Source organism: Apostichopus japonicus, chromosome 20, assembly GCF_037975245.1.
Source record: "Apostichopus japonicus isolate 1M-3 chromosome 20, ASM3797524v1, whole genome shotgun sequence".
Lineage (NCBI taxonomy): Eukaryota > Metazoa > Echinodermata > Holothuroidea > Aspidochirotida > Stichopodidae > Apostichopus > Apostichopus japonicus.
Genome location: NC_092580.1, coordinates 10,900,332 through 10,925,553, shown reverse-complemented (window position 1 = coordinate 10,925,553; position 25,222 = coordinate 10,900,332). Strand labels below are relative to the sequence as shown.

At 38.2% G+C, this 25,222-nt stretch overlaps 2 protein-coding genes and 1 long non-coding RNA gene across 4 annotated transcripts in view; 2 read left to right on the top strand and 1 right to left on the bottom strand.

Annotated features, from left to right (window-relative positions):
* LOC139961463 (solute carrier family 23 member 1-like) overlaps window positions 1–15,712 on the top strand; it is a 35,844-nt gene extending 20,132 nt beyond the window's left edge. For both annotated transcript variants that reach the window (XM_071960646.1, XM_071960648.1), the window contains exons 2-13: window positions 142–324; window positions 1,374–1,528; window positions 3,591–3,682; window positions 4,689–4,744; window positions 5,284–5,465; window positions 7,327–7,423; window positions 9,192–9,348; window positions 10,407–10,660; window positions 11,103–11,232; window positions 11,936–12,079; window positions 13,128–13,223; window positions 13,687–15,712. In XM_071960646.1, coding sequence (XP_071816747.1) covers window positions 142–324; window positions 1,374–1,528; window positions 3,591–3,682; window positions 4,689–4,744; window positions 5,284–5,465; window positions 7,327–7,423; window positions 9,192–9,348; window positions 10,407–10,660; window positions 11,103–11,232; window positions 11,936–12,079; window positions 13,128–13,223; window positions 13,687–13,910 — 1,770 coding nt within the window. In that variant the 3' untranslated portion in view covers window positions 13,911–15,712. The remainder of the gene's footprint in view (window positions 1–141; window positions 325–1,373; window positions 1,529–3,590; window positions 3,683–4,688; window positions 4,745–5,283; window positions 5,466–7,326; window positions 7,424–9,191; window positions 9,349–10,406; window positions 10,661–11,102; window positions 11,233–11,935; window positions 12,080–13,127; window positions 13,224–13,686) is intronic.
* Window positions 15,713–16,704: 992 nt separating this feature from the next.
* Window positions 16,705–25,220, top strand: LOC139961461 (uncharacterized). Its single transcript, XR_011790893.1, has 3 exons — window positions 16,705–16,766; window positions 17,176–17,346; window positions 24,899–25,220. It is a non-coding gene; the product is annotated as an uncharacterized lncRNA (long non-coding RNA).
* Window positions 17,504–21,575, bottom strand: LOC139961523 (uncharacterized). Its single transcript, XM_071960746.1, has 3 exons — window positions 21,094–21,575; window positions 20,065–20,262; window positions 17,504–18,894 (listed from the first exon to the last, which is right to left on the bottom strand). Exons 1-3 carry the CDS (start codon window positions 21,215–21,217, stop codon window positions 18,782–18,784), a joined length of 435 nt encoding a protein of 144 aa, XP_071816847.1. The 5' UTR covers window positions 21,218–21,575; the 3' UTR covers window positions 17,504–18,781.
* Window positions 25,221–25,222: the final 2 nt, after the last annotated feature.

The following is a 25,222-nucleotide window of genomic DNA, read 5'->3' as shown; positions in this document are numbered from 1 at the left end:
AGGTTCTCTTAAACCATAGATGGGAGAAGCATTGGAGGTGGTGAAGAGACTGGTGCAAATAAACTTCAAAAATAACATAGTGAAACCAGACTGTTCTTTAATGACAATTTGATTGATCTTCTCTTTCCACCCTCTTCCCAGAATAAAGGCTATGAGCACATGCAAGAGCAGGAAAGGTTATCTGGAGACAATGATGGCAATGAGAACCGAAATCGAAACGTGACCTCATCATCGACTACAACAAAGAAAGAAGCTAATGGTGAATTACAGTACTCTGTGGATGATGTTCCTCCTTGGTACACAACAATTGCATTAGGATTACAGGTAGGCAGATCTCTATGAATAATGTACAGCGGGATTCATGGTCCGTCTGCTTCTCAATCCCTAGTCATGCAGGAAGTCTTCTTGTCTGGTTGTAAAGAGGAGTAATTACACCAACAGCATATAAATTTTCACCATGCTTTTATATTTGCTCACTCTTAGCATGTTTCGCAAGTTAAGTATTAAACTCCAATGTGTATTGGTTTACAAATCAGTTGAGGTTGGATATCAGTGAGGGATGCTTTGGTGACTTTACATTTCCATGGAGACCGCGAAATCTAATACTTTACATCAATGACTAGTTATGTACTCCCCAAATGGTATAGCACTTCATACTTCGGCAAATAGCCTCCTGTAGTTGGGTACTCGATTGTTGTGTACGTACTCAATAGATTCAGTTTAGTGTAGAGCGGAGAGCCCAACCATTACATTTAGATCAAATTCAGCAAGATGATAAAAAAAAATGCAGATGTCGTAGGGTGGATAACTATTCTGAGAAGTTTGCCATGTTGTTCCTCCAACAAACCGGCCTTGCCTTTTGTCCTCTGAATAAGCAAACCAAATAACATATATATATCATACACGTATATTATAATACAAACATATGCATAAACCGCAACTTGCACCATTACTGTATTTACAAAGCTTGCCAATTTAGGAAGAAAGTTGTTGGTTTTTGTAAGGAGAAATGTCATTGCTTTAATCTTTCCATAAAGAAAACACTGGCTTTGTTAGTGCGGCACTGCACAGTGTGTAGTTTGTGTATTGGTCGCGATGGTTGACCATGTGATGTTGTGTACTGCACTGTATTTATCTATGCTATGTGTGTGCTAAAATTTTGGTGCAGGCATGTGTACGTACGTCTAACTACAAACATCATGAAGTCCACCCCCCCGACCCACCCCATAAAAAATCACCAAAATATATATAATATATTATTATAAATTGGCTGTTTCTAGAACAGTCTCATTAGATAATTTTGTGTTTTTTCCAACCTTGTCATTGTTGCAGTTTTAGCCCCATAATGATTTATATTGTCTTTTCCATGGCAGCATTTTCTTTTGATGTTTAGCGGTGTGCTGTCTATACCGCTCATTATATCCGTTCCTCTCTGCGTTCATTCTCCCGAGGCCCAAACACACCTCATTGCGACTATCTTCTTCGTCTCGGGACTGGTGACTTTACTCCAAGCAACGTTTGGAATCAGGTATTAACATCCTTAGCTCTAAGATTGCTGATGTAATGTTACCTGGCTTAATATACATCTATTACTTGGCTATATAATGTCTACACACAACTATAGTACTCTGACTTATAATCGTCCAGAGGTATTTGGTTGAACATATAGTAATTAACTGATTTCTTTGTGACATCATACAGTGTCGCTGGACTGCTTATACTCATTGACCACTTGTAGGATTTAGAAAGGATGAATACTACCGATTTTTCATCGGCTAGCTATAGAATCAATTCGTGGGGGGGGGGTTGTTGACACAAACTTGAGGGGAGTGAGAAATTGAGGGCAAGTGCCCTGATGTATTTACCAAACACCCTCTAAGATATCTTGAAGAAATCTGCTTGGAGCTGATTTTCAATATTCAGTAAGCACCAAACCAGTCACCTCTTTGGACACAATTTGGCAAAAAAAAACAAACATAGTGTTACCTTGTTACAAAAAGCCTCTGAATCATGGTCCACTTTTTATGTTGATATTCATAACTCATAAGGTGCATCTAAATAAGGGTCTTCAAGTTCTCTCTGAAGAAACCTAAATTTGCATAATGCACAACTTTGTGCACCATTGTACAGTCTTGCAATCAGTGGTACAGGCCTGCACACCCTTGGTAGAATGGGGCCCGAACAAAACAAAAATCATTCAGCTACTTTCATTGGGACAATTTGATTGCTTCTGTGTTTTATCCAGAATTTAGGAATCACTTTTAGCTGTTAGTTGGTGAGCTACGGTTTTGTAACACACTGAGATTAACTGTGTTTAAAATGTACCCTATAGTACAAGCCATTCCAAGTTATGGCAATGAAATAGGCAATGAAATGAGACCAATTTAAAGCAATGAAATAGAGCTCTTTGATCAAGTGATTAGTTGCTGCCCTGGCTAGTTTAAACACATAAAAGTAATGTGGTATGGTCATCCTTCTCTTTCTTTGAAAAGGTTTTTTGGCCTGCGACCAAATTCACTTGTGGTCAAGCAGCAATAGTCTGTTGACTCTCTGTTTAATAAAGGTAGTGAAAAAAAAGGAACAAACAGTTTACTTTCTTGAAAAGGAATAAAATAAGAACCTTTAACAATCCTCTTTATATGACGATGTATTTGATTTGGAGTGTAGAAGTCAATCTGGTCAGAGGTAACGGTAACCGTAGGTTGTTTCCCAGAGGTGAGAGAGTAAGAAGGTCAACTGCCAAATCGAAGTGAAAATTGCTAATTGAGTTTGAGTATACACCTTTGTTATTGAACAAATAATGTACCTTGTTGTACTTGCAAGCGAAAATATTTTGTGGATTTGGAGGTCAGGATTGGAAGGGAACGTGCAAGGAAAGGAAAAATGGTTTCTGACTGAACAATTGCAATGCCAGAAAAGTATTGGAGTCCTCCTGTGCCAAAATGGTCAGATTGCTGGTTCTTTTGCAAAAATGGTTAGATTCCTTTGCAAAAAAGTCGGGTTGCTGTGCAAATATGGTCAGATTGGTATGCAAATATGGTCAGACTGCTATGCTACTACAATGGTCACATTTCTATGCAGAAATGATCACATTGCTGTGTGAAAATACACCGACTGCTATGCCAAAAAAAATAGTCAAGAATGGCATGCATATCCAAATTAGTATCAATGTTTGTATGCTAATTGTTAGTAGTTCCATAATTTATGTTAAACAATTCTCAGAAAATTCAAAATTCACAAAAGTATTAGACTATTAGTTGCTGATTTGGGAATGGGTTAAAGTTTGTGGAAGATCCTTGTTTAGTGACTAGTCATTCACCATGACTTTCCATTAAAAGTATTCTTGGAAAGTGTTTTCTGAATGTTTGACAATAAGTTTCAATGAACTAATCTTTCATCATTTTTGCTGGCTACTTTCTGAACCAAATGATAGTTTACTGGCAGTTGAAGAATTGTTTCCCTTTGCAGTTGTAAAATTTATTTCCTTTGTAGTTGTAGACTTGTTTCTCTTGCAGACATGTACAAGTTCTCTATTGCTCTCGTTTGTGGGAAAGTTTTATTTAATTTTGTATTATGTTTGGCTTTTTCAGATTACCGATCGTGCAAGGCGGTACATTTACTTTCCTTCTACCTACATTCGCCATCTTGAATGTGCGAGGACCGTGCATGACTTTTGATCCCGGTTTGTGATTTGAGATTATATTTGAAAATCATAAATATGCAAATATATTACATCTTAGATCAGTGTAACATGTCAAAAGGCTTTTTGCAAATGAGAAAGCAGCTTGGCATTTTGCAGGGAACAAAATAGTCTGGTTTATATTATTTTGGCTGATAACCTGCTATAAAGTCTAAAGGATTTAATGGTTTTAACCATATTAGATATAGATATTGATTATGAACATTTTAAGCTGGGGGTTGTGGAGTTTTTGGCTCTTGTATTTTGATGAGCCCAGAGGCCGTCTGAGAGCAGACTCTATAGTCTTTATCTCAGCTCATTTCAAAACGGTCTTTCCACCCGAGTCGAGACACCAGAGACTACACGAGTGGAGAATTTACAGATTAAAGACTTATAATTATTATTTTCAGAATGGGCACTAAGAACAAACTGTGAACTGTATCGTCTATTGAGATGTAGAAATCATCTATTTCACTTGATACACATACCGAGACCTAACTTCATTGCATAACAAGAAACCTCAGGAACAAGAGTGAAGGAATTTTTCACTCTCAAACATTTCATTACAATAAAACAAAACAAACTTCCTTAATGCTCTGCACTATTGATTTTCATTAATATATCATATTGTCATTTGAGGGTATCCAATTCAATTATATGCAAGTATTATGTGGCTTTCGCAGAATGGTGCAAGGTTACAGTCCTATGCAAACGCAACTTTTAAGATGAATCATAATTTCACTGAAGATGCTAATTACATACAAATACCAAAAAGAGGGGGTAGGGGTAATCTGTGAAACAGCCAAACTGTTTCATTTCTCTAAACTACCACCATAGTCTTGTTTGAAGTGTTTGGTGTAGCTTTTTTCATTGTTTTAAGTTTTTTAATTAAATACCTTTTGTTGTTACTAATCTTTTTGATGGTTTGCTGAATATAAGTAAGCTAAAGAGCTGAGCTTAATCCATCACCAAAAAACAAATATTAATATTAGTATCACTATTTTTACAGCCAATGCAACATCAGTAGCAGATGCCGAAGAATTCTGGCACGGAAGGATACGAGATGTGAGTTTTGAAAGATGAGAGCTTGGAGTAGAGAGGTAGAGAGGTAGAGGGGTGGTGAGAGGGGTAGATAGGTAGAAGGGGTAGAGAGGTAGTGGGGTAGAGGGGTGGAGAGAGGGGTAAATAGGTAGAGGGGTAGAGAGGTAGTGGGGTGGAGAGGTACAGGGGTAGAGAGGTACAGATAAATGAAAGGAATATAGCTGTGAGGGGGAGGGTGTATACTGGGTGTGTTGGAGAGGGTCTTGTTAGCAGTAATGGTCTCCACACAAACTGCTTGAATACATACATACTCACTGAACATTTAATCCAGCCTTAGAAGAAGTTGTGTTCCACAAAAATGGATGCTAAATTTCCTTTCAATATTCTGTGATTGATTTGCCCGCAAACTTCTTCAAGTTGAAGTGTAAATTTGAATCGGTGAAAATTGGTAGACTATTAAAAAGGAATAGGTGAGGGTTTGTTTTTTCTTTCTTTTTCACATGTGACGTATCTTTTTAAGTTTTTTTTTAATCATATATAACATTTTCTTTGGGCCTTTTCAGCTCCAGGGCGCGATCATCGTGTCGTCTCTGGTTCAGATAGTACTAGGATGTACCGGGGCCATAGGTATCTTGCTTCGCTTCATTGGCCCTCTGACAATTGCACCGACCATCGGCCTTATAGGTATCACACTCTTTAGTGTCGCTGAAGGCCAGATGTCAACACACTGGGGGATAGGATTTCTGTGAGTCCTGTTTTCTTTCCTTATGATGGGGGGTGAGGGGGGGTGTGAGTGTGGGGTGGGCGAGGAGGGAGTAAACTAACACAAACGCCTATCAGTTATATGTAAGGTGTCCAGTTGTACGAGGCTAGTGTTTTGTTGTTAACAAAGGGTCCACTCGAAAGTCATTTGAGGTGATGAGATGAGGTGATGAAGTCTGAAAACCAATATTACTGTAAACTTGGTGAAATGTGATATGTGGTATAATGCTCCACATTATTGGGGACAAGAACTTTATTGTTTTATGTGAAGGTCAAAGGCCATTGAAGTATTTAGAAACCGCTCTGAAAGCCTTGTATAAATCACTATAACATTCTTCAACATACTTGTTTGTGTGTGCAGTATATGGGATTTTAGTGAGTATAAGAATCCTGTTTTTTTTTTCTGTGGAGGTCAGAGGTCACTTGCAGTGAACAGTGATCAAAGTCTGAACATAGCTTGTAAACATGCCCAGTCATAAAGTATTAATGAGCCGCTGGTACTTCACATGTTTGAGGTGGTAAAAGTCTGAAAACCAATATAACTGTTAAACTTGGATAAACTTCCAAGTCTTTGAATGAGATGTGGTAGTTACAATCTTGAGTGTTGGATTGTTGTTGAATTCAAGGAAGGGCCATTTATTACTCGACATAGGTTGTAACTTTATCGATCATCAGCAAAACCAAGGGATTCCTAAAGTACCCGATGCCATCCATCACAGAGAGATAACTCATAATTGTTATAAAATAAAAGTTACAAAATTATATGAATAAAAATATCATCTACTGAAAAAGAAAAAGAAATTAGATAGAAAAGCCATATCTTTTAAGTCATTGCTGTTAAACTTTGTTCAGATTACTTCTTTACATTATGACATTGGTCATAAATATTTGCTTAAGTGGCCTTGTTAAAGCGTTAAAGTGGCCTTGTTAAGTGGCTATGTTGAAGTGGCCTTGACTTTCATTCTTTGCAGAAAGCTAAAGGAAAATAATCAAATCCCTATTCCAATCGTTCGAGTTGCGTGTCTGTGTGTTCACACGTATGTACACACCTATGTGTGCTTGCCAACACTCAGACTGCACAAACACAATAAATCTCTCACAAAGGTTTCCACCTTCGGTGATATTTACACTCTTCGATCATCTCCGTCCACTTCAGAACTGTAAAAATCATCATGATCTGAAATTGCAGAGTGATTCATTCATTCATTCATCTATTCATCTTTATATCAGTGTAAATTTATGGGAAATTTATAAATAGTGTAATAAAAAAGTATTATAACAATAAAGAACATCAAGAATACAGGTTGAGACATATAAATGTTTGAGAGATTATGAAAATCATAAACCATAAAATTTGTTACAAAATTTATCAAAAAGTTGTAATAAAGGATCTAAGATTCCTTTCTGTAGAAATAGGTTTACTCTGTAAATAAAAGAGTTCTTAGAGAGTAATATTCTAAAAACGTGGATTGATGTTTGGATTTCTTCAATTGAAAATTGTTTTGTTTTGTTTGATGGAAGCTGGTTAAAATTTCTGCATTTTGTCTGTAATAGTTTGATTGTTTGAATAGAGACTGCTCACAAACTCGAACTAGTGTTTGCTGTGGGTCATTTGTGTACGATTGCTTGTCAAAATAGGGGTTATGTTATTCTGTTCTGTTTCAACCAATAAAGCACTAACAGTTTAAACACAGCCTGTACCTTTAAACAATTAGGGGTCAACCAACAGACTACCGTGCGTCCATTGCAGGAAACGGCACGAACGGCGGTATAAGTAGAGCAATGCACGAGGGCGTTTGCTTATCACTCCATTTTACTGTTTCTGTGCATTTCTCCTCCCACAGCACTTTTGCACTGATCACAGTCTTCTCTCAACTGCTGGGTAACGTACAACTGCCGTTACCGGGGGGCAAGAAATTTCCGGTTTTCACCTTATTCCCGGTATGTGCTTTTCTCTATTATTATGAAACAATTCATATGTATTTAAACGTTAAAAGAAGGCAATTACCTGCACATGGTTTTCCATTAATTTTTTTTTAACGTTGCCCTCTGCTTTATAATAAACTAATAATTTTGTATTTTTTTTCTTGTCGTAAAATGAACGTCTGGAGATATGATCCTATGATTTTGATCTGGGATGTAACGTTGTGTGTATATGGTGTTGGCGTGTCCTTCTGTAGCTTGTAGTATATGAGTATGAAGCCTGGTGTTGTTACACTATTCAACATACAGTAAATGCATGGTGTTTAACTGGATGAATGTTTGCACAAGATTAAGTCTAATATGCTGTATGTAGACTGATAGAAAAATACTGCTAGCACTTTTAATAGACTATTTGTTTCCCCTCTCTTTAATATTTTGGCAAAATGGAACCCATCAATCTCATTTAGAGGCTCATTGATCAAAGTTGCTGGACAACTTAGTCTAGCACAGAGATCATTATGTCTGGTCTTTAAGAAAGTAAGGCGAACCCCGATAGATACAACACCCTTTGTCTGGGAGTGAAACCATGTTATTGTTTGTTGAGAATAAATTATTTTGGGGACACAGAAAAGTTTACGACGTGACAATTCACGACAAGTAAACCACCACCAGGTGGGCAGAGCGCGGCTCTCGCATTTGCTTCTGCAGCCCGGTGAGAAGGTTTCAAAATCATATCGATATGGACCACACTCCTGGCTTAGGTCAGCGTGAAACAACTTTAACAAACGACACGCAAGACATACAATAGTTTACACAGTTTCTGTCTACAAAGTCATTAATATTTATGCGACCTTAGAAAATGATTTGACCCCTGCGAAATTAACATGACTTAATAGTGAGTTAATGATTACTCTTTACCTATGGAGTTTTACAATGTGCTATTGTTGTGCAACATATCGAAAGATCATTTCAGTGCATCGTTACTGTAGATGACATAAAATAGTGACTTCATATAATAATTCATCTTTATGAGTTTACAAATAATAATAATAATGTATACAATGGGGTGCTGTATTTACACAAACTTGGCAAGTTACTTTTATGTAACTTTATAGTAACCCCTAGTCCTGGATGGTTGATTGGCTAGATGCCATGTTAGCCTTGCCTCTACAGAGGATTTATATAGACTTTTCGTGCCTGGGATTGTTTGCTGGAATGAAGATAAGAAGTTTGTTAATACAAACAGCTGGTTACTTTCTGCAGAGGTCATTCCTCCCTCGCCGTCACATAAGTATGTAAGCGCAAGCTACGTTGCTTGTGCATTCAACAAGGTAGTCTAGGACTCTAGCCCTGCATTTCTCTCATATCAGGTGAACTTAGTTAAGAACTTAGTTTAAATAGCTATATGTACAGCTATTCCTTACAGATTGATGGATTAGCACTGGCCAGGAATGGAAAGTCATTCTGGTGGGGTGTTTGACTGGTTTGTATTTATAATTATATGTATCATGGAAAGGCTGAACGTAAAACAAGTCACACAAAGTATATGAATTGGTTTATATGTCATGGTTGAGATTACCAATAGATTTGTGTTTATATCTATTTATATATTTTTGCGGCAAGACGTTTTCGAATTGCCCTCGCACTAAATGGTCTCTACACAGTATGAAATTTGCCTGGGTACAGCATCTACCTACCGAAAATTGCATAATACCACGGATACAGATCTCCGCCATTTTGTTTTTGATCTATAAATCATCTCTTTAATTCTTTTCTTGATTTGAAGATCATCATTTCGATCATCATCGCCTGGGTGGTCTGCGGAGTCTTGACCGCTTTCGGCGTCTTTCCGGACGATCCCGACGCTTACGGTTACCAGGCTAGGACGGACATCAACTCTGATGCGCTGAAAAATTCTCCTTGGTTTATATTTCCCTACCCAGGTGAGGAGATTTGTGGCATCTCATCATTATTTCAGGGGGAGGAGGGAATGGGGTATGGGGGAAGGGAAGGGGGTGTGGGGGAAGGGAAGGGGGTGTGGGGGAAGGGAAGGGGGTGTGGGCGAAGGGAAAGGGTGTGGGGAAGGGAAAGGGTGTGGGGGAAGGGAAGGGGTGTAGGGAGGGGTGTGGGGAAGGGAAGGGGGTGTGGGGGAAGGGAAGGGGGGTGTGGAGAGGTCTGGGGAAGAGGTAAAGACCACAAGTTTGAGAGTACATTTAAACAGACACGCTGCTTTTTTTGCCGAGAGAGAAGTCTAAATAATACTACTTGGCATGTCAGAATTTATTGTCACTTTTGATACGGTCATCTTTTTTGCTGTGGACATTGACAAGCAAGAAACTAGGCTCTTAACAATGATGTAGTATTACTTTAAAACTTTTTCTTACACAATGCAACCTCTTTGACTTCACAATCCCTGCCATATCAATTAGCCATTGTATGATGAGAAACCATTCTTGCCAAGGGCACTAATTACAAGTCTGATGTGTGCATGGATCAACGTGTATATATCCTTCCAGCCTCATTCTCTCACGGTAATGTTTATAGATTAGCCCACAATCGCATCAGTAAAACCATGACGAGGTTCTCTTTGTATCTGTCTGTGTGTTATGTAAATTAAATGTAAATTAGATAACAGAGAAAGCAAATCAGACCGAGCCTCCACATCGATCACAAATGGCTTCGTTTTGTAATATTAAGAAACAAATAAATCTATCTATATGAATCAGATGTTGTTCAAGAGTAATTTATTGAAATTAGGAAAGAATTAAAAACTTAAAAAGAAAAGAAGAGTTCTTAACATAACCCCCCATAATGTTTTTAAAAAAAATTGAAAAGTAGGACTTTTATTAACATATAAAGCAAAACATATAAGGCATAATAAAGGAAATATGAATTTAGGCAACATGATATCAATATAAATTTTCCTTTTTTTCGTTCTAAGCTGGAACATTTGTCTCTTAAGGCAGCTGAAAATTGTTGTTCGTTTATCTATGCTACACAGGACAGTGGGGCGTTCCAACGGTCACGCTCGCTGGATTTCTAGGCATGCTGGCTGGCGTGATTGCTTCGATGATAGAGTCCATCGGGGATTACTACGCATGTGCCCGACTCAGTGGTGCGCCCCCGCCACCCGCCCACGCTGTCAATAGAGGCATCGCGATGGAGGGATTGGGATGTCTATTGGCTGGTCTTTGGGGCACTGGGAATGGTACCACCTCGTACAGTGAAAACATTGGCGCCATCGGACTCACAAAGGTATTTAACATGGCGATGGCAAATATACCGAATCTTACTTTTGCTTTTGTCCACTAAGTTGGATTTTTTATACATCCGTGGCTGGTTATAAGGGGACTGGGGGGGAGAGGAAGATGGTGCTAGGTGGTGGTAGGTGGCATGATAAAATAAGCCCCCCTGGCTACACTTCTTCTTGTGCGTATGTATACTGGACTGGATAGCAGCAATGTTCCGTTAACTTGAATGACCTTGAGAAACCTATGTAAACTTTATACCCTATTACAGTGTGGTAAATGTTATCTATGTGACCATTTTCTGCTCCTGGCATCTGCTTATTCTTATCCTGCTGTTTGCTCAAGGATGATATTAGCTTTTTTGCTTGAAATAAAGTAGTAATCTTTGCTATATTTGAAGATGTCCTGCTGTCAATCATTCGCCCTTTTTCGTTTCTTTTCCATCTCAGGTCGGTAGCAGGGCAGTGATCCAGGCCTGCGGAGCGTTTCTCATTGTCGTCGGGCTGTGCGGAAAACTCAACGCCATCTTTTCGACGATTCCAGTGCCGGTTATTGGTGGCGTCCTTGCTGTTACATTTGGTAAGTAACGTTTCATTGTTCTTTGAGAAGAGTGCATTGTAGAGTGTTGTAGAAATCATGATGAAAAGTAGATTTTATGATTGAACCATTGAAAGTCATGGTGTAGTAAGAGAAGCCATTGTAACCATGACAATCAGTCATTAATATTTTTATTAACTTCCTTTTAAAAGCAGTCATAGTGTTGTAAGAAGCCACGGTAATCAAGAAATGTCGTAAACCGGAGTTGTAAATATTTGTATGCACTCATATATCAGATTGTTTAATATTCATAATTATTTTAAAGAAATATTCAAAACAGGACTTGACACCAAATGACCTTATGGCTGAACAGCAAAGTGCAGGGATAGATACCTCCACACCCATGAATGGCCCGAAGGGTCTCTAGTGCAAGAAAGTGGGGAAGATTTTTGTTTCATGGGCTAGATTAAAATGTTTCACAGACTGGTTTTGCCCTGCAAGGTGTCTACTTGAAACCTCTTCTTTACATGGGAGGGTCGTCTCTCTCTTGTTTTGTTTTGTTGGGGGTGGGGTGGGTGGAGTAGCAGGGGGAGGGGATGTACTGGATAGAATTTCTGCCAAAAATATGAATAAGCGGTTTTCTATTAAATTGGTACCATGGCAACATGAAAACGTATAATGGATACAAGAACTTACAATGGTGGTCTTAGTTATGACTATTTGTCTAATTACATCTAATTTACAGGTATGGTCGGAGCGGTCGGCTTCTCAAACCTCCAGTTCATCAACTTGAATTCTTCTCGCAACCTCTTTATCCTCGGCGTGTCCCTCTTCCTCGGTATAGCAGTACCCCACTATATCCATACAACAGAGAATGCCATCGACACAAGTGAGTCGAGGATGACTCCAAAGGAGTTGAATCCATTCATACCCATTACAGCATTACTTGAAATATTTAGGAAAGCCCATCTCAGAACAAATACCATCACTTCATAGCTTACCTACCACACTTTCATAATAGATGTACTTTAGCCTATCCTACTTTGCATATTCAAAAATTAGGGCATAAGCTCTTATCAGTGACTGTGTTTTAGTAAAGGTTAACAGATGCATTTGTCATGTTTGTGCAACACTGTGATGGTATCTCACTCGATAAGTGAAGAAAATGATAATGTATCTTAAGACATTGTCTGTCCGTTTCAGTACTCGGAAATTGCATCAGGAATAGTGAATATAATCGTCAAGAGTTTGAAATTGAAAAGTGTACGGCACTTTAAAAGTGCTATTAATCTCGCCGTTAAATTAGAAGCACCCGTAGGGGGTTTTTTCACTCATTCGCAATAGTCACGGATATATCCGAATTATTAGGTTTATTAAAATGACTGGGTACTTGCTTCTAAATAAATGATGATGGATCCATGTGATACAGCAGACGGTCATTCCCTTTTGAGCTTTGATGTATTGCCATGGAAACCAAAATGTTTCTATCTTTGGCGGAATAACGGAATGAGACAACTTCTCATGTACTAGCATAGGGAAGCCTCACTCAGGTAGATGTACGACATGTTGGGTGAATATCAGTATTAATACCAGCAGGCACTCTCTGGTTGATAAAGTTACTAGAAATCTGTAAAAAAAAATCAGATATACCTCCTGCAAATGTCATGATAGTATAAAATCAAATAATTGATTAATTACTTAATTGATTCATTCATTTAATGGTAATTCATTCATTGTAATAATAATTTCATGCCATGCTAGATCTGGCTGTAAAACCATGGGTGAAAAGTATTGGAAATATGCAGCCGAATCTCAAAGTTCATTAATACTTTGTGTGTGTGCGTGTGTGTATTGGAGAGTTTGTTATTTTTATATTACTGTAGTTAAGAGTGGATAATGTCGAAGATCTCTAATCCTTACCTTTTTGTATTCATCAGGGAGCGATCAACTCAATCAGATACTAACCGTCCTGCTGGAGACCAGCATGTTTGTCGGTGGGGCAACTGGGCTGATTTTGGATAACATCATAAAAGGTATGTGTTTGGGTTTTTTTTTTTTTTTGAAAAAGGAGGAGGGAGGAGAGGGGAGGGGGAGGAGGAAGACTTTGCTGTGTGTTTTGTTCACATATCGAAATGTTCATGTTCTAAAGGAATTTCCATACAAGCTTTTATTTTTTTATGTGCTTTGAGAGGGTTGAGGTGTGGGGAGGGAATTTCCATACAAGCTTTTATTTTTCTATGTGCTTTGAGAGGGTTGAGGTGTGGGGAGGGAATTTTCATACAAGCTTTTATTTTTCTATGTGCTTTGAGAGGAGGGAATTTCTATACAACCTTTTTTTTCTATGTGCTTTGAGAGGGTGGAGGGGTGGGAGGGAATTTCCATACAAGCTTTTATTTTTCTATGTGCTTTGAGAGGGTGGAGGGGTGGGGAGGGAATTTCTATACAAGCTGTTTTATATTCCAATCATCTTTGAAATTTTTTTCTCTCCCTCCGAAGGAACCCCAGAGGAGCGAGGTCTGGTCAAGTGGATCGAAGCTACGACCGTCGCCGGCGAGGAGGCAGAAGAAGAAGAAACAGGGTCGCACTCGCCAGTCTACAACCTCCCGCTGATAATGGGTCTGTTGAGAAAGTGGTCGTGGACCAGCATCATACCCATCAGTCCCACGTTTCACGGTTTTCATCCTAAGCACTGGAGGAAATCGAATGACAGCGAGGCCTAAAAGCTCGGTCTCTGGCAAAATGTTTTTAAACAAATTCTGAGCCATATTCTTCCAACCATGATTTCTCCATAACGGTATCGGAATCGGAAAAGTCATTAGACATTTTTAACCTTTCCCATAAGGATTGGAAAGACTAAAATTTTAGCATGGCACTCATTGGCCTCAATATGTTAACATGATGAAGATGCTAATGTAACATTTTGTCAAGCTTTGTTCCATTTTTTCTCAGGTTTTTGTGATTTAAGAGGTTTTTTTGTACATTTTCATTTCTACTCGGCATTTTCATACTAAGCTTCAAGGTCGTATCTTTTCTCTGAACTTTTTAGGCCTGTAAGTCCGAAAGAGGTTGTATATATATCTGTAAGCTTCATTTCAATCGTGGTGTAACGTGGAAAGAGACTGAAATATAATTTTGACGTAATCTCGACACGTGCAAAAATAATATATTTAATGCATTGTGAAAATTGCCAATTTTGTGCAAGATACAGATTCAGGTTTTTATGCAAGTGTCTTTATCCTTTATGATGTCAATATTAAAGTAATTTAAATACTAAACATACTATATCTGTGCTTGCCGATTTCTGATGTGCCTTACTTCAATGTTGTGTATTCTATGTAGATTTTAACAAGCATATTGTTTTGCCAAATTTGGGAAGCAAGTTTCGTCCTGAATACCTTTCGATAACCTAAATCCAATCCGTCCTCAATGTGAATGGTTTTTGGTGGTCCAGAATCCTCAGGAACAGGAATTTCAGAATACTGAAAAGCCCTTCTAAGAAAAGCCTGTCAGCAAGCTCTCAGTCCTACGACCTAGGAGTATCTTCCATGCGGGCTTTGCCACAACCCACCAGACCCCACCTCCCCAGCAACCCCCACCACCGATGCTCAAAATGCATGAAAACCAATGGACGTGACGTCGAAAACATATTAAACTAACCCGTCGGGAAGATGAAATTTGTAGATAATTTTGTTTTTACTTGTGGAAAAATTGTGCGACCCACCGGAAGATACACCTGTCGTTTATAATGTCATCAATTTAGCCGACCAACTTTGAACATGCTTCGGGGAAAGTAAGAGGGGGGGGGCGGGGAACGTTTCGAAAATAACTGTGATCAAAGGACCCTTGAATGCCTATTTGCCACCCTCCACCCCCTAACACCTGCGGGAGCCAAATTCTTTACATCAATGATTCATACATTTGTTATTTCCGGATTCTGATGTGAGGTTTTAGTTCCCTGTCGAAGAAAACACTGGAAAAGAAACACATTAATAGCATTGTTGCTTCTGTTCTGCTTGATTGATATTGAATAATTGGTTATGTTCACCTGCCTTCATCATATTTTAGACTGTCAGATGGGTGTGGGGGGGGGGGTCGGGGCACATTTTATGCCCTAATTCGCTCAAGGTTTGATATAAGCCAGTGTAGAATATACCTCCATTGTCATTTCATAGATATTGTAAAAAAAGAAAATGTTTAATCATTATCATTATGAAATACAGAATGTATCATAAGTTTTAGGAATCACTTTAAGTAAACTCCCTTCAAGGCCAACATGGATATTAGCTCAAAACTTTGGTTAACCGATAACTTTACTATACTTATTGTTGGATGTAAATGTTTTCATACAATATCTGTAAATTTCACGCTAAACATCTTATCTTAAAAAGGGAAGGAAGTCATTTCATATTTTTACTTTTTTGTTGTTGTTGTTTTCTTCTTAATTTGACATATTAATGTACAATGTCTTTGTGTTTGTAGGTCATATTCCTTTTAAGAAATACAGTTTTATAAAAAAATAAAAGTATCGTTGTTTTAGCTTTTCTTGGTTATCATGTTTGGTATCTTACACGCTTTAGGCAGACAAGTATGCAGTCCGAAAGTGGCTTGTGTGGGTGTCTGTGTACTAAACGACACGGTAATTGTGATAATCGCATTTTATACCGCTTCAAAACTGTGGACTTCCACAGGCTGTGAAAAATGAAATTTAGTCGAGAAAATGGAAATTTTGTCGGAATCTTATAGTAAATGGATTTTAAATGGATTTAGGAGTGTTAGCTCAGTGGTTAAATACTGGTGCCTTTCAGTCATAAGGTCCCCGGTTCGAGTCACTCCAAGATTAATGTATGTCGTCCAGTTACAGAGTTGTTGACAATTCATAATCATGGACGTAAAATATGAATCTAAGAGACTGACTTCGGTCAGCTTGTGGCTTTGATAAGCCAATGATGGCTTCTACGCGAGTTCCTGCTCGCAGGAGGATCTAAAATACATACATACAAATGTTCTAGCAAGAAAGAAAATTGACCTGAATAAAAAAAAACTGATAATTAAGGAAAGAAAAGGAAATCGCGTTAGTCGTATTATGGGGGGGGGGGGGGGGGCTTGGCATGTGAGAACTCTGTTTTAATATTCCAAGAACGTTTATGGCATTTACGGGCTTCCGTTTATCCTTCCTTGCATTGTTAGCAATCTTTGTACTACAATTTGTATCTTTTCGATATCACTCAAAAACTGTTGAGTGGCTCTGTCCAACATATGTTTACAATCTGACCACTGAGTAATTGTCAGTTTATGCAGTATATCACGCCTTCCGCCATAAAAAAATACATTTCGATGTGTGGAGGCGTACCCTTATCGACGCTATAGATACATTTTCAGCGATCAAAGATTTCTGGTTGTATACAGCATATCTCTTAACTTGAAGCTTCCAAGCCAAGACGACTAACTCTAAAAACATGGCCTCAACGGGTTGTGATGTCAGTCCCATCCATACTTCGATCGAAGATCCAAAACTAGCGAGCACTCTTAATGGGGACAGTAATAATCTTTCGTCGGACCAACAAGACGTGATAGAGGTAAATATATATTAATAAAATGATAATACGCATCTAGACCTTCCTTAGATATTTCGAGTTTTTTATGTGTAGAGATTAGATATATTGTTAAGTGTCGCGACCCACGGATTGGATACAAAATGTCCCCGTGGCGCCCAAGATCAATATAGTGTTCACCACTGCCGTAATGATGGGACTGTTATACATGTGTACGACTGATGCTAATAAACTTCTGCGAAGGGTTTTGACTTAATTAAACTATCGATGGTATACGACAACATTTTGAAAACATGGTAATATGTGGGGGCGGGGGGGGGGGGGAGGGAAGTGATATACATATCAGCTTTAAGGAATGGAATAATATAATAAAGTCTGACTTCCCTTTTGATGACATTTTCATGGATTTTTTCTCCCCCCTCCCCCAACCCAGAATAAAGACTATGAGCATATTCAAGAGCTGGAACGGAGTTCTGGAGACAATGATGGAAATGACAGAGACGAGACTTCGTAATCAACTAAAAACAGAGAAGCAACAGGTGAATTACAGTACTCTGTGGACGAGGTTCCTCCTTGGTACACAACAATTACATTGGGATTACAGGTAGGATATCGATCTAATCAATTCCGTTCAATGCCGTACATGCAGGTTTATATATATATATATATATATATATATATATATATAGATATATATATATATATATATATTAGACAAAAGCAGAGAAAATATATATGACTCATAATTGACAAATAAGGAGTACTTGTTTAGAAAATGTATTAGTATTTTCGGTCCCCCTGGGACCTTCGTCAGTACACTTGGCAGTGGAATAAAAAGTATAAAATCTAACACTATGAAAATTATGACCCCAGTTAAGTGTTGAGTGGCAATGATAGAAATAGTCCCTAATACACCATCATTATACAGGAAGCGGAAAGCTTGCATCTAAGCACCCTCTATTTAGCAAAATTTTTCAGTAGTGATAGTCAAACAACAAAACAAAAAGTAGCAGTATTTGTTATAAACCACACGATATGGAATTATTGAAAGGTGTAACACTGAATTGGTCACGCCCCCCCCCCCCACCCGCCCTCCCAAAAAGTAGCTTGAGAAATGTGCTAAATGATTACGATATCCCTATGCCCATGTACTTTACATGTATATAGGGATTAGATTGGCATGCCTGTTTTAGTCTCGTAACTGGTGCACCGCTGGGTTCCAAGGCCCCGAATACGTCGCAAGGTTGAGGCACCAGTCGCTGATTCTCCCTTGGTCATGAAAAGTGTTAGTTTCGTCCGAGTCGCCAAATAAGCTGTTGGTTCCGATTGGATCAAAGAGGCGGTAGCAAATTATACCCCAGTCCGCCTCTTTTTGAAGCTAATAGCACGCCGTAGAAGAACGGACTAGAACAGTTCCCACTATGAGCTGACCTTGAAGAAAAAATCGATAGCGCCATCTATATCTAGACAGTTGAACTCATAGAGCAGAGTTCTTATATTCTGCTCTATGGTTTAACTGGATGAACAGTTACAATACTGTTGCAGTAATGGGACCAGTTTTATGTAGGTAATAAATCTTTAAATATTAGCAGCTTCACATAAAAAATATTATTAAATAAATAAACTTAAAAGAAAATGGACGGTGGGAGAAATATTACATGGATGTTCAAAGTTCCCAAACCCCTCCAACATTGTTTGGTAGCAATAACTTATCTTATAACTGACCACTCAAACTTTTCCTATGTGACCGTAACACGTTGGTACATTTCTGCGACAAATGTCTTTGCTCATATATAAAATGTTCTTTGTGGTTGACATTTTCTTTTAAATTTTGACTTGTGGGTTATTGAGTCTGCACATTTGTCACTAACTATATGCAGGTCGACGGATGTCTAATAAACTGAAATAATTCGAAGATTTGAATATAATACTTTTATGCTTGTATTCATTCTCGGCAAGTAAGATGTTATACCATTTGATCCATAACAAGTAAGAAAGTTACACATTTTATGTGAATCAAGGGGATTTGTTTAGAAAGTTCAACTTTTTTCTAAACAGTCCAAATTTCTATGTATTGCGTATAGTTCATCTTCGGTCAATGACGACATTGGTACATTCCAGCCACAAGAATGCAAAGATTTATCCCAGGAAGCTGTAAGAACAAAAGTAAGGAGAAATCAAAACTACAATATGAAATGCCCCCCCCCCCCCCCGGAAAGGTAAATGAGGGCGGTATTGAAGAACTTAGCATGCATAGACTCTGGATGTGTCAGTAAGAATGACTCCATCGTTTTCCCTTCTCGGGAAACCAAAAATGAAGGTTTTTATAGATTAAATCAGAGGTTGTAGTTGGTTTAATTCTATGTACAAAAAATTCCGGTTGAGTTTTAGGAACAAAATTTATTTTTGGTATTTTGTTAACCGATAACCGATAAAATCAATGCTGTCAGTCCAGTTCGTAAACGTCGAGATATGACTCTATAAACAACTAAGGCTCGTCAATGAAAGTGGCTGGAATACTTAGCCTAACACACATACAAAAGAGTCAGTTTCTTAGATGCCACACATCACTCAATAGGAAAGAGCCTTTTTTTCAAATAAAATGTTTACAATGCATTGCCAATTATCAAGGATAAATACTGTTAAATCTCATCCAGGATATTCTATTGTTTATATGAAATTAAGTTAATCTGTTTTTTGTTCAGTAATTAGAATTTGATAAAACAATTTACATTAATACTTAGGACTGCGCGTCATCATTACGCTAGCCTTATAGGCGGTTCCCATAGATATAGCATATGTTAAAAATGTGGGTATCTTGTAACCGGGATAGCTATATAGAAACAACGCTGTAGCACACGATTTGTTTGTCCTTCTGGTTCGACTATGGCATATTTTACACCAGTATACAGCTTCTGGTATAACTCCCAACCTGTAATAGCTTTGAAAACAAACAGCTACATATGATGCAGTAACACAGTCCCGCAGCCAGGAATTATGAGTTGGTGTGGGTACTAATAATTTCAGGAGGAACACATGCAGTATTTTGCGTCCTTTAACTTCCTGTGAAACAAAATCCAAATTTTGTGTAACCACTCGGCAACCTATAATGTCTGCTATTCTATGGGCTATGAATCATAGCCACGGAACAGCAGATTTAATGGTGGTTTGTAGGGACAATACAAATCAGCACGGCACTGTATATGTAGCTTCTTAACAACAACAAAAAGATTAGGAAAATTTTCGCCATGTTATAATTGATGTGTATGTAGACAATTTAAAACAACTGCAGGCGTATAACAGTCTATAGGCTCGAACTCACTTGTTAAAAGATAATGCACACCCTCTTGTAAGTGTACCCCACATGAGCTTGAGTACCTGGAGGTACTCAACCAGACATCTCTCCCGAGGAAACCGCGGTACATTTTATCGACTCTGATATGGTACATTATGACGTCATCATGAGGTGTCTCTGAAGACAAGAATAGGTCGACAACGCTGGTTACAGTTCCTTGGAACACTGTAAACAAAGAAAAATAAAAAGAAAAGAAACAATAGGCGCATGAAACATAAATGAATACAAGTATTTTGAAAAATGAAAAAAATACAAAAGAAAAGAAATGGGATAAACAAAGATGGAGGAATTCTAAAGAGATGTAAAAGATTTATCACCAGAGATTGCCAAATCGAAAACAAAAGAATTGACAAACATACATCTATTTCTGCAGGTGAAACTGAAACACGGCGAGGAAACCTTAAATTCCTTAGATTCAAGCACGTAAAGATGGCGATTTAGTTTTTGAGGATCAGTTAGGTTTCGAGAAGAACCCTATTAAAGTGATCCTTAAGGTTATCTTGTATAATAGTGAGTCTAAGTCAGTCTTGACTGTGATGAGGAAAATTAAAATGGCTCAGAGACTGTATGGAAATCTGGTTTGTCGGGGCGAATACTACTTTTGTGGTTATTGAGTCGTACTCTGAAGTAAGCTGAAGTTTGAGCTATGTATTTGTGTGTTAGAGAACACAGAGCAATACTAATGTTAACACACATGAGAACTATCACCATTGTAGGGACCTGGTTTAAGGCAATGACCCAAGGGAGTGGGGTGGGGGGTTGGTGGGGGGGGCGATTGATTGTGATCCGTAATCATGTGCTCACAAATGCCGCTACAAATACGGTATCTTGCCCACAATTAATGTTACCAGTGCATGGAGACGTGGGAAGGCACATTAAAACTGCTCTTTACGAGAAGGTTATATACAAATGGGTGGGGGGAGGGGGCGGGAGGGGGACTATATGGAACAGTTCATTCATACTTTAGCTAAAGGAAAGTGAAGTATATCTACTTACCTATATCTTTCTGACAAAATTGGTCTTTTACGTTATCGTGAGGTGGACAGAGACATCCAAACGTTGTTCTTAGTGAAAGCAAAAATAGCAACAAATTTAAAAGTGTCCGAGAAAGGTTTGCCATTTTTCTAGGAGAACATCGCTATACCAGCTGGCATTAAAGAGAAAGTGTAAAGATATGTCGAAGTTCTAACTGTTGATACAAATAATATTACGGTTTTTTTCTTTATGCCATATATGGATGGGTTCCGCTGTCGCTATCCGCTCGGAGTTACTCCCATATTTAGAAAAAACTTAAAATACATAGCCAAGGTAAAATAGTCAATTCGGTGCGGAAAGCCACATCTATGTAGCCGACTTATAGACAGTATACACGTAGCTGTAATAGAGATGTACATCTCAGTCGCGTGTCAAGTACAGGCAGCCTATGCTGCTATCCCTCTCGACAAAAACGATATTAAATATATAATAATTATAATTTTCGAGCAATGAATACAGCTTTTTTCTTTTGCTTTTGGGTACTTATAATGAAGCATTGTGTGCCAGACAAAGGCAAAGAATACAGAGCAAATATGAAATTACCCGCAATGTGTGATATTACTATTGTTACGCCTCGTAATTCTTTTGTGTGCGTGTGCGTGTGTGTGTTGGTGATTCCTATACGTTGAGATTGGCCTATTATATGACTACATTCCATTCTATTGGTACTAGTAATACACCAGTACGGGCTTGATCAAAGTTTCTGGAGACGAAACCTAATTATCAAACAGAGTAATCTGAATATCACTGTCGAAGATATGAGTATATATCGACTAGGGTTGAAGGCACCGGTATACGCCGTGAGAAAAGTTATGTTCAGTGGTGGATTGTTTTGATGGGTGGTGGAGAATGGCGGGGTGGTCGTTACCGTAAGGCAAGCCGTTAAAACATTGACCTCCCAATTCTAGTTAAGTGTTAAACATTCTACTTAAGTCGAATTCAATTCAACTTAAGTAAAAACAGAGTTCGACTTAAGTAAAATGTATTCCACATTAGTAGAAATAGAATTCCACTTCAGTAGAATACAAAATGTTCTATTCTACTTATGTCGAATTTAATTCAACTTAAGTGAAATAGAATTCGACTTAAGTAAAATGTATGCCACTTAAGTAACATACAAATGTTCTATTTTACTTAAGTGAAATTGAAATTGTAGTGATATTGAAATTGAAGTGAATTTGAAATTGAAGTGAAATTGAATTAGACTTTAGTGAAATGGAATTCCACTTAGGTAAACTTGAATTCTACTTAAGTGAAATGGCCTATTTGACTTAAGTGAAATACAATTCCACTTACGTAAAACTGAATTCTACTTCAGTGAAATGGCCTATTTGACTTAAGTGAAATACAATTCCACTTGAGTAGAACTGAATTCGACTTAAAGTGGAATTGAATGTAATAGAAATGAGTGTGTTGGAGTTGGTGGTGGAGGGTAACGTATAATGACATATCTCAAAAGTATATAGGACCTAATATTTCCTGCATAAAACAAGAAAGAACACTGACAATATTGCTATCACATTATTTTCTTTCCAGCAAATTTTTCATTCTTCTAAAAGTTTTAATATAAAATTGTCAATGAAACTGAAAAAAAATATTGAGAACGGCTGCCCTGGTAGATCGGAGTCTTTGATGCTGATCAGTGGCTTGCGTACGAGTGGTGGGGGGGGGGGGGTTTGTGGGGGTGTGGGGAGGGGTTGGGGGGTTGGCAGTTGGGAGGCAGGGGTATGGCCCCCAGGCGGAAATTCTGGATAAGTTTCTAAATTTATGTATAGGCTATCGACGCGAAATGAAATAAAATGCTATGTAGCAGGGTTTCCCTAACTTTATCCCCCCACGAACCCCCTGTGGATGTCAGAGTTGTCCACGAACCCCCAACTTTTCGAGACACGATCTGAGTCATTATTATACTATAATACACATAACAGCGATTCGTACAAAATCAAGTTCATAGGGTAATATTGTAATAAAAAAAAACAAGAGATTAACAAATACTTATTGGAAACTTCAAGATCAGATCAGCTCTTTATCTTCACGACGTACTGTCATGCGTACACCAACTTCACCAAAGTCATGCCGCCTGTGTCTGTTTCATAATTCGGTTATTTATCACATGCACGGTGCGGTACTACTATGGCAACATATGCGTATGGAACGCGAAAAGAGTTTGTCGTAAGGTACGACTTCTGTACATTACTAAATTATATGATATGTTAGATTTTAGTTCAACAAAAAGTACTCTAGTTTTGACTTTCAGAAACGTCTCACGAATCCCCTGGGATGGACTCACGCACCCCCTATAGGGAGGGGTTCATGCACCCCAGTTAGGGAACCCCTTCTATATAGCGAGGACAATCCTGTAGTGAGAAATAGTCGAGGATCTTTTAAATCTACACAGGAAGACATTCAATGGGGGGTTACATTGGAACAAAGGACGGTCCCTATATCAACATTTCAAGGGTTAACACTTAGGCTACTAAAAGTTGACACAAAAGGCAGGTAAACTTTGACGGTCCTAACTACGCAAACACTTAATACAAAATGGTAAACCAATTGTTGCTGCAGTTTTCTAAATGAGTTAACAAGGTCTATATATTCTCTGGGTATAATAATACTTGCAAGGACTCGATGAGCAATGCTTGGGTAAACTCATCATCATCGCTAATGACATCTCTCAGTTCGAAAGAGAAAGAGAGATTGCGAGACAGAAAAAAAAAATTGTGACTGTGAAATGTTTATCGAATGTGGACTGAGTGATTCATGCTCACAATAACATGAAAAGAACACCAAGAGAAGATTTTTTCTTTTAAATTTTCTCCTGAAGTGATGTTGTTTCTACATAGCCTATTACTGAATGAGGAGTCGGAATTATTTTGTCGTGGAAAGGACGTGTGGATTTCTTTCCCACCCTGAGCGCGTTTTGAAGAGGATTCTGTCTGTCTGTCTATCCGTGTGTCACGGTGTGTGTGTGTTTATACATATAAGGTTGTTAACATTGTGAGATAATACTACCGTAACTCTGTGACATTGCCTTGCAGAATTAGTCCATACAAACTGTAAAAGAAGTTTATTTCTTTACTACTTACGGCTTCATTTAAATAAAAGTTTCATTTGGGGTTATATGACGATCGGTTTGATCACATCTTTAATTAGTATGTTAGCTAATCAATTATTTGTTCTTGTAAATAATTCGTATGAGAAAAAAAGAGATAAGAACTGAAACTATTAAAGCGGTTATATTAATATATAATGGCTTAATGATATTTGCACGAATGCAAGTTGCATCCTGAAGCCCGTTACTTATTTCCGTCTTTGTTTTTACAAGTTTTTAGAGGCAGCCGGTTACCTTAAAGTTGAAAGTTCTCACGATTCGGGTTACACAATCAGTAAAACCGGGTTGACTGACGTATTTTCTTACTGTATTGCAATGGTTAGTTGTCCAAAGAGATGTTTCAATATATGAAGCTTTGTACAAACAAACCACATTACTCGTATCCTATAGCAACAACATTTTCATACAGCTGACCTATCGTTGCTTGAACCTTACTGGTAGACGGACGATCAACGCATCAAACTGTTATTGTTATATAGGCCTAAGCTATTATTTATGTTAACCGAAATATCGAAAAGAAAAACACGCCGAGATTACCGTAGTGAACATTCTCTAAGAAACTGGGAGCGAATCAACTGAAATGTGGAATATGACCATGATAGGATCTATCTGTCTTTAAAACAACCAACGTTATATGGTACTTTCCGATTCAAGGTAAACGTTAATCATCCAGTGACGTCATTATGGCGCGAAAAGTTGGCATAAATGTATCAGTTTCCGTGGCAGACGACGATGACGTCCTGGAAAATCTAGCACAAAATGGCGCTCTAAATGGTCTATTGTCGAAACATTTGGTAAAGCCAGGAGACGAAAAACAGTTTCTCTCAGTGAATTATTCTAAAGGAAGGAGGAGGGGCAGTATTGTCATACCAGCCGATAAAAACGATTTCGCCCGAGCAAACAGGAAGCCAAAACCGACCAAGGACGAATCGTCGGGATTGTTATCGCTCTTAGAATTCCCGCCAGAATCAGAAAAAC

What these genes read in the sequence shown, in the direction of transcription:
- LOC139961523 (XM_071960746.1), bottom strand. Translation starts at nt 21,217, where the DNA reads ATGGCAAACCTTTCTCGGACACTTTTAAATTTGTTGCTATTTTTGCTT. An exon ending in ATTTTGTCAGAAAGATATAG is followed by an intron (nt 20,263 to 21,093) that starts GTAAGTAGATAT and finishes CTTTGTTTACAG; the next exon opens with TGTTCCAAGGAACTGTAACC. An exon ending in TGTGCATTATCTTTTAACAA is followed by an intron (nt 18,895 to 20,064) that starts GTGAGTTCGAGC and finishes TTGTTCTTACAG; the next exon opens with CTTCCTGGGATAAATCTTTG.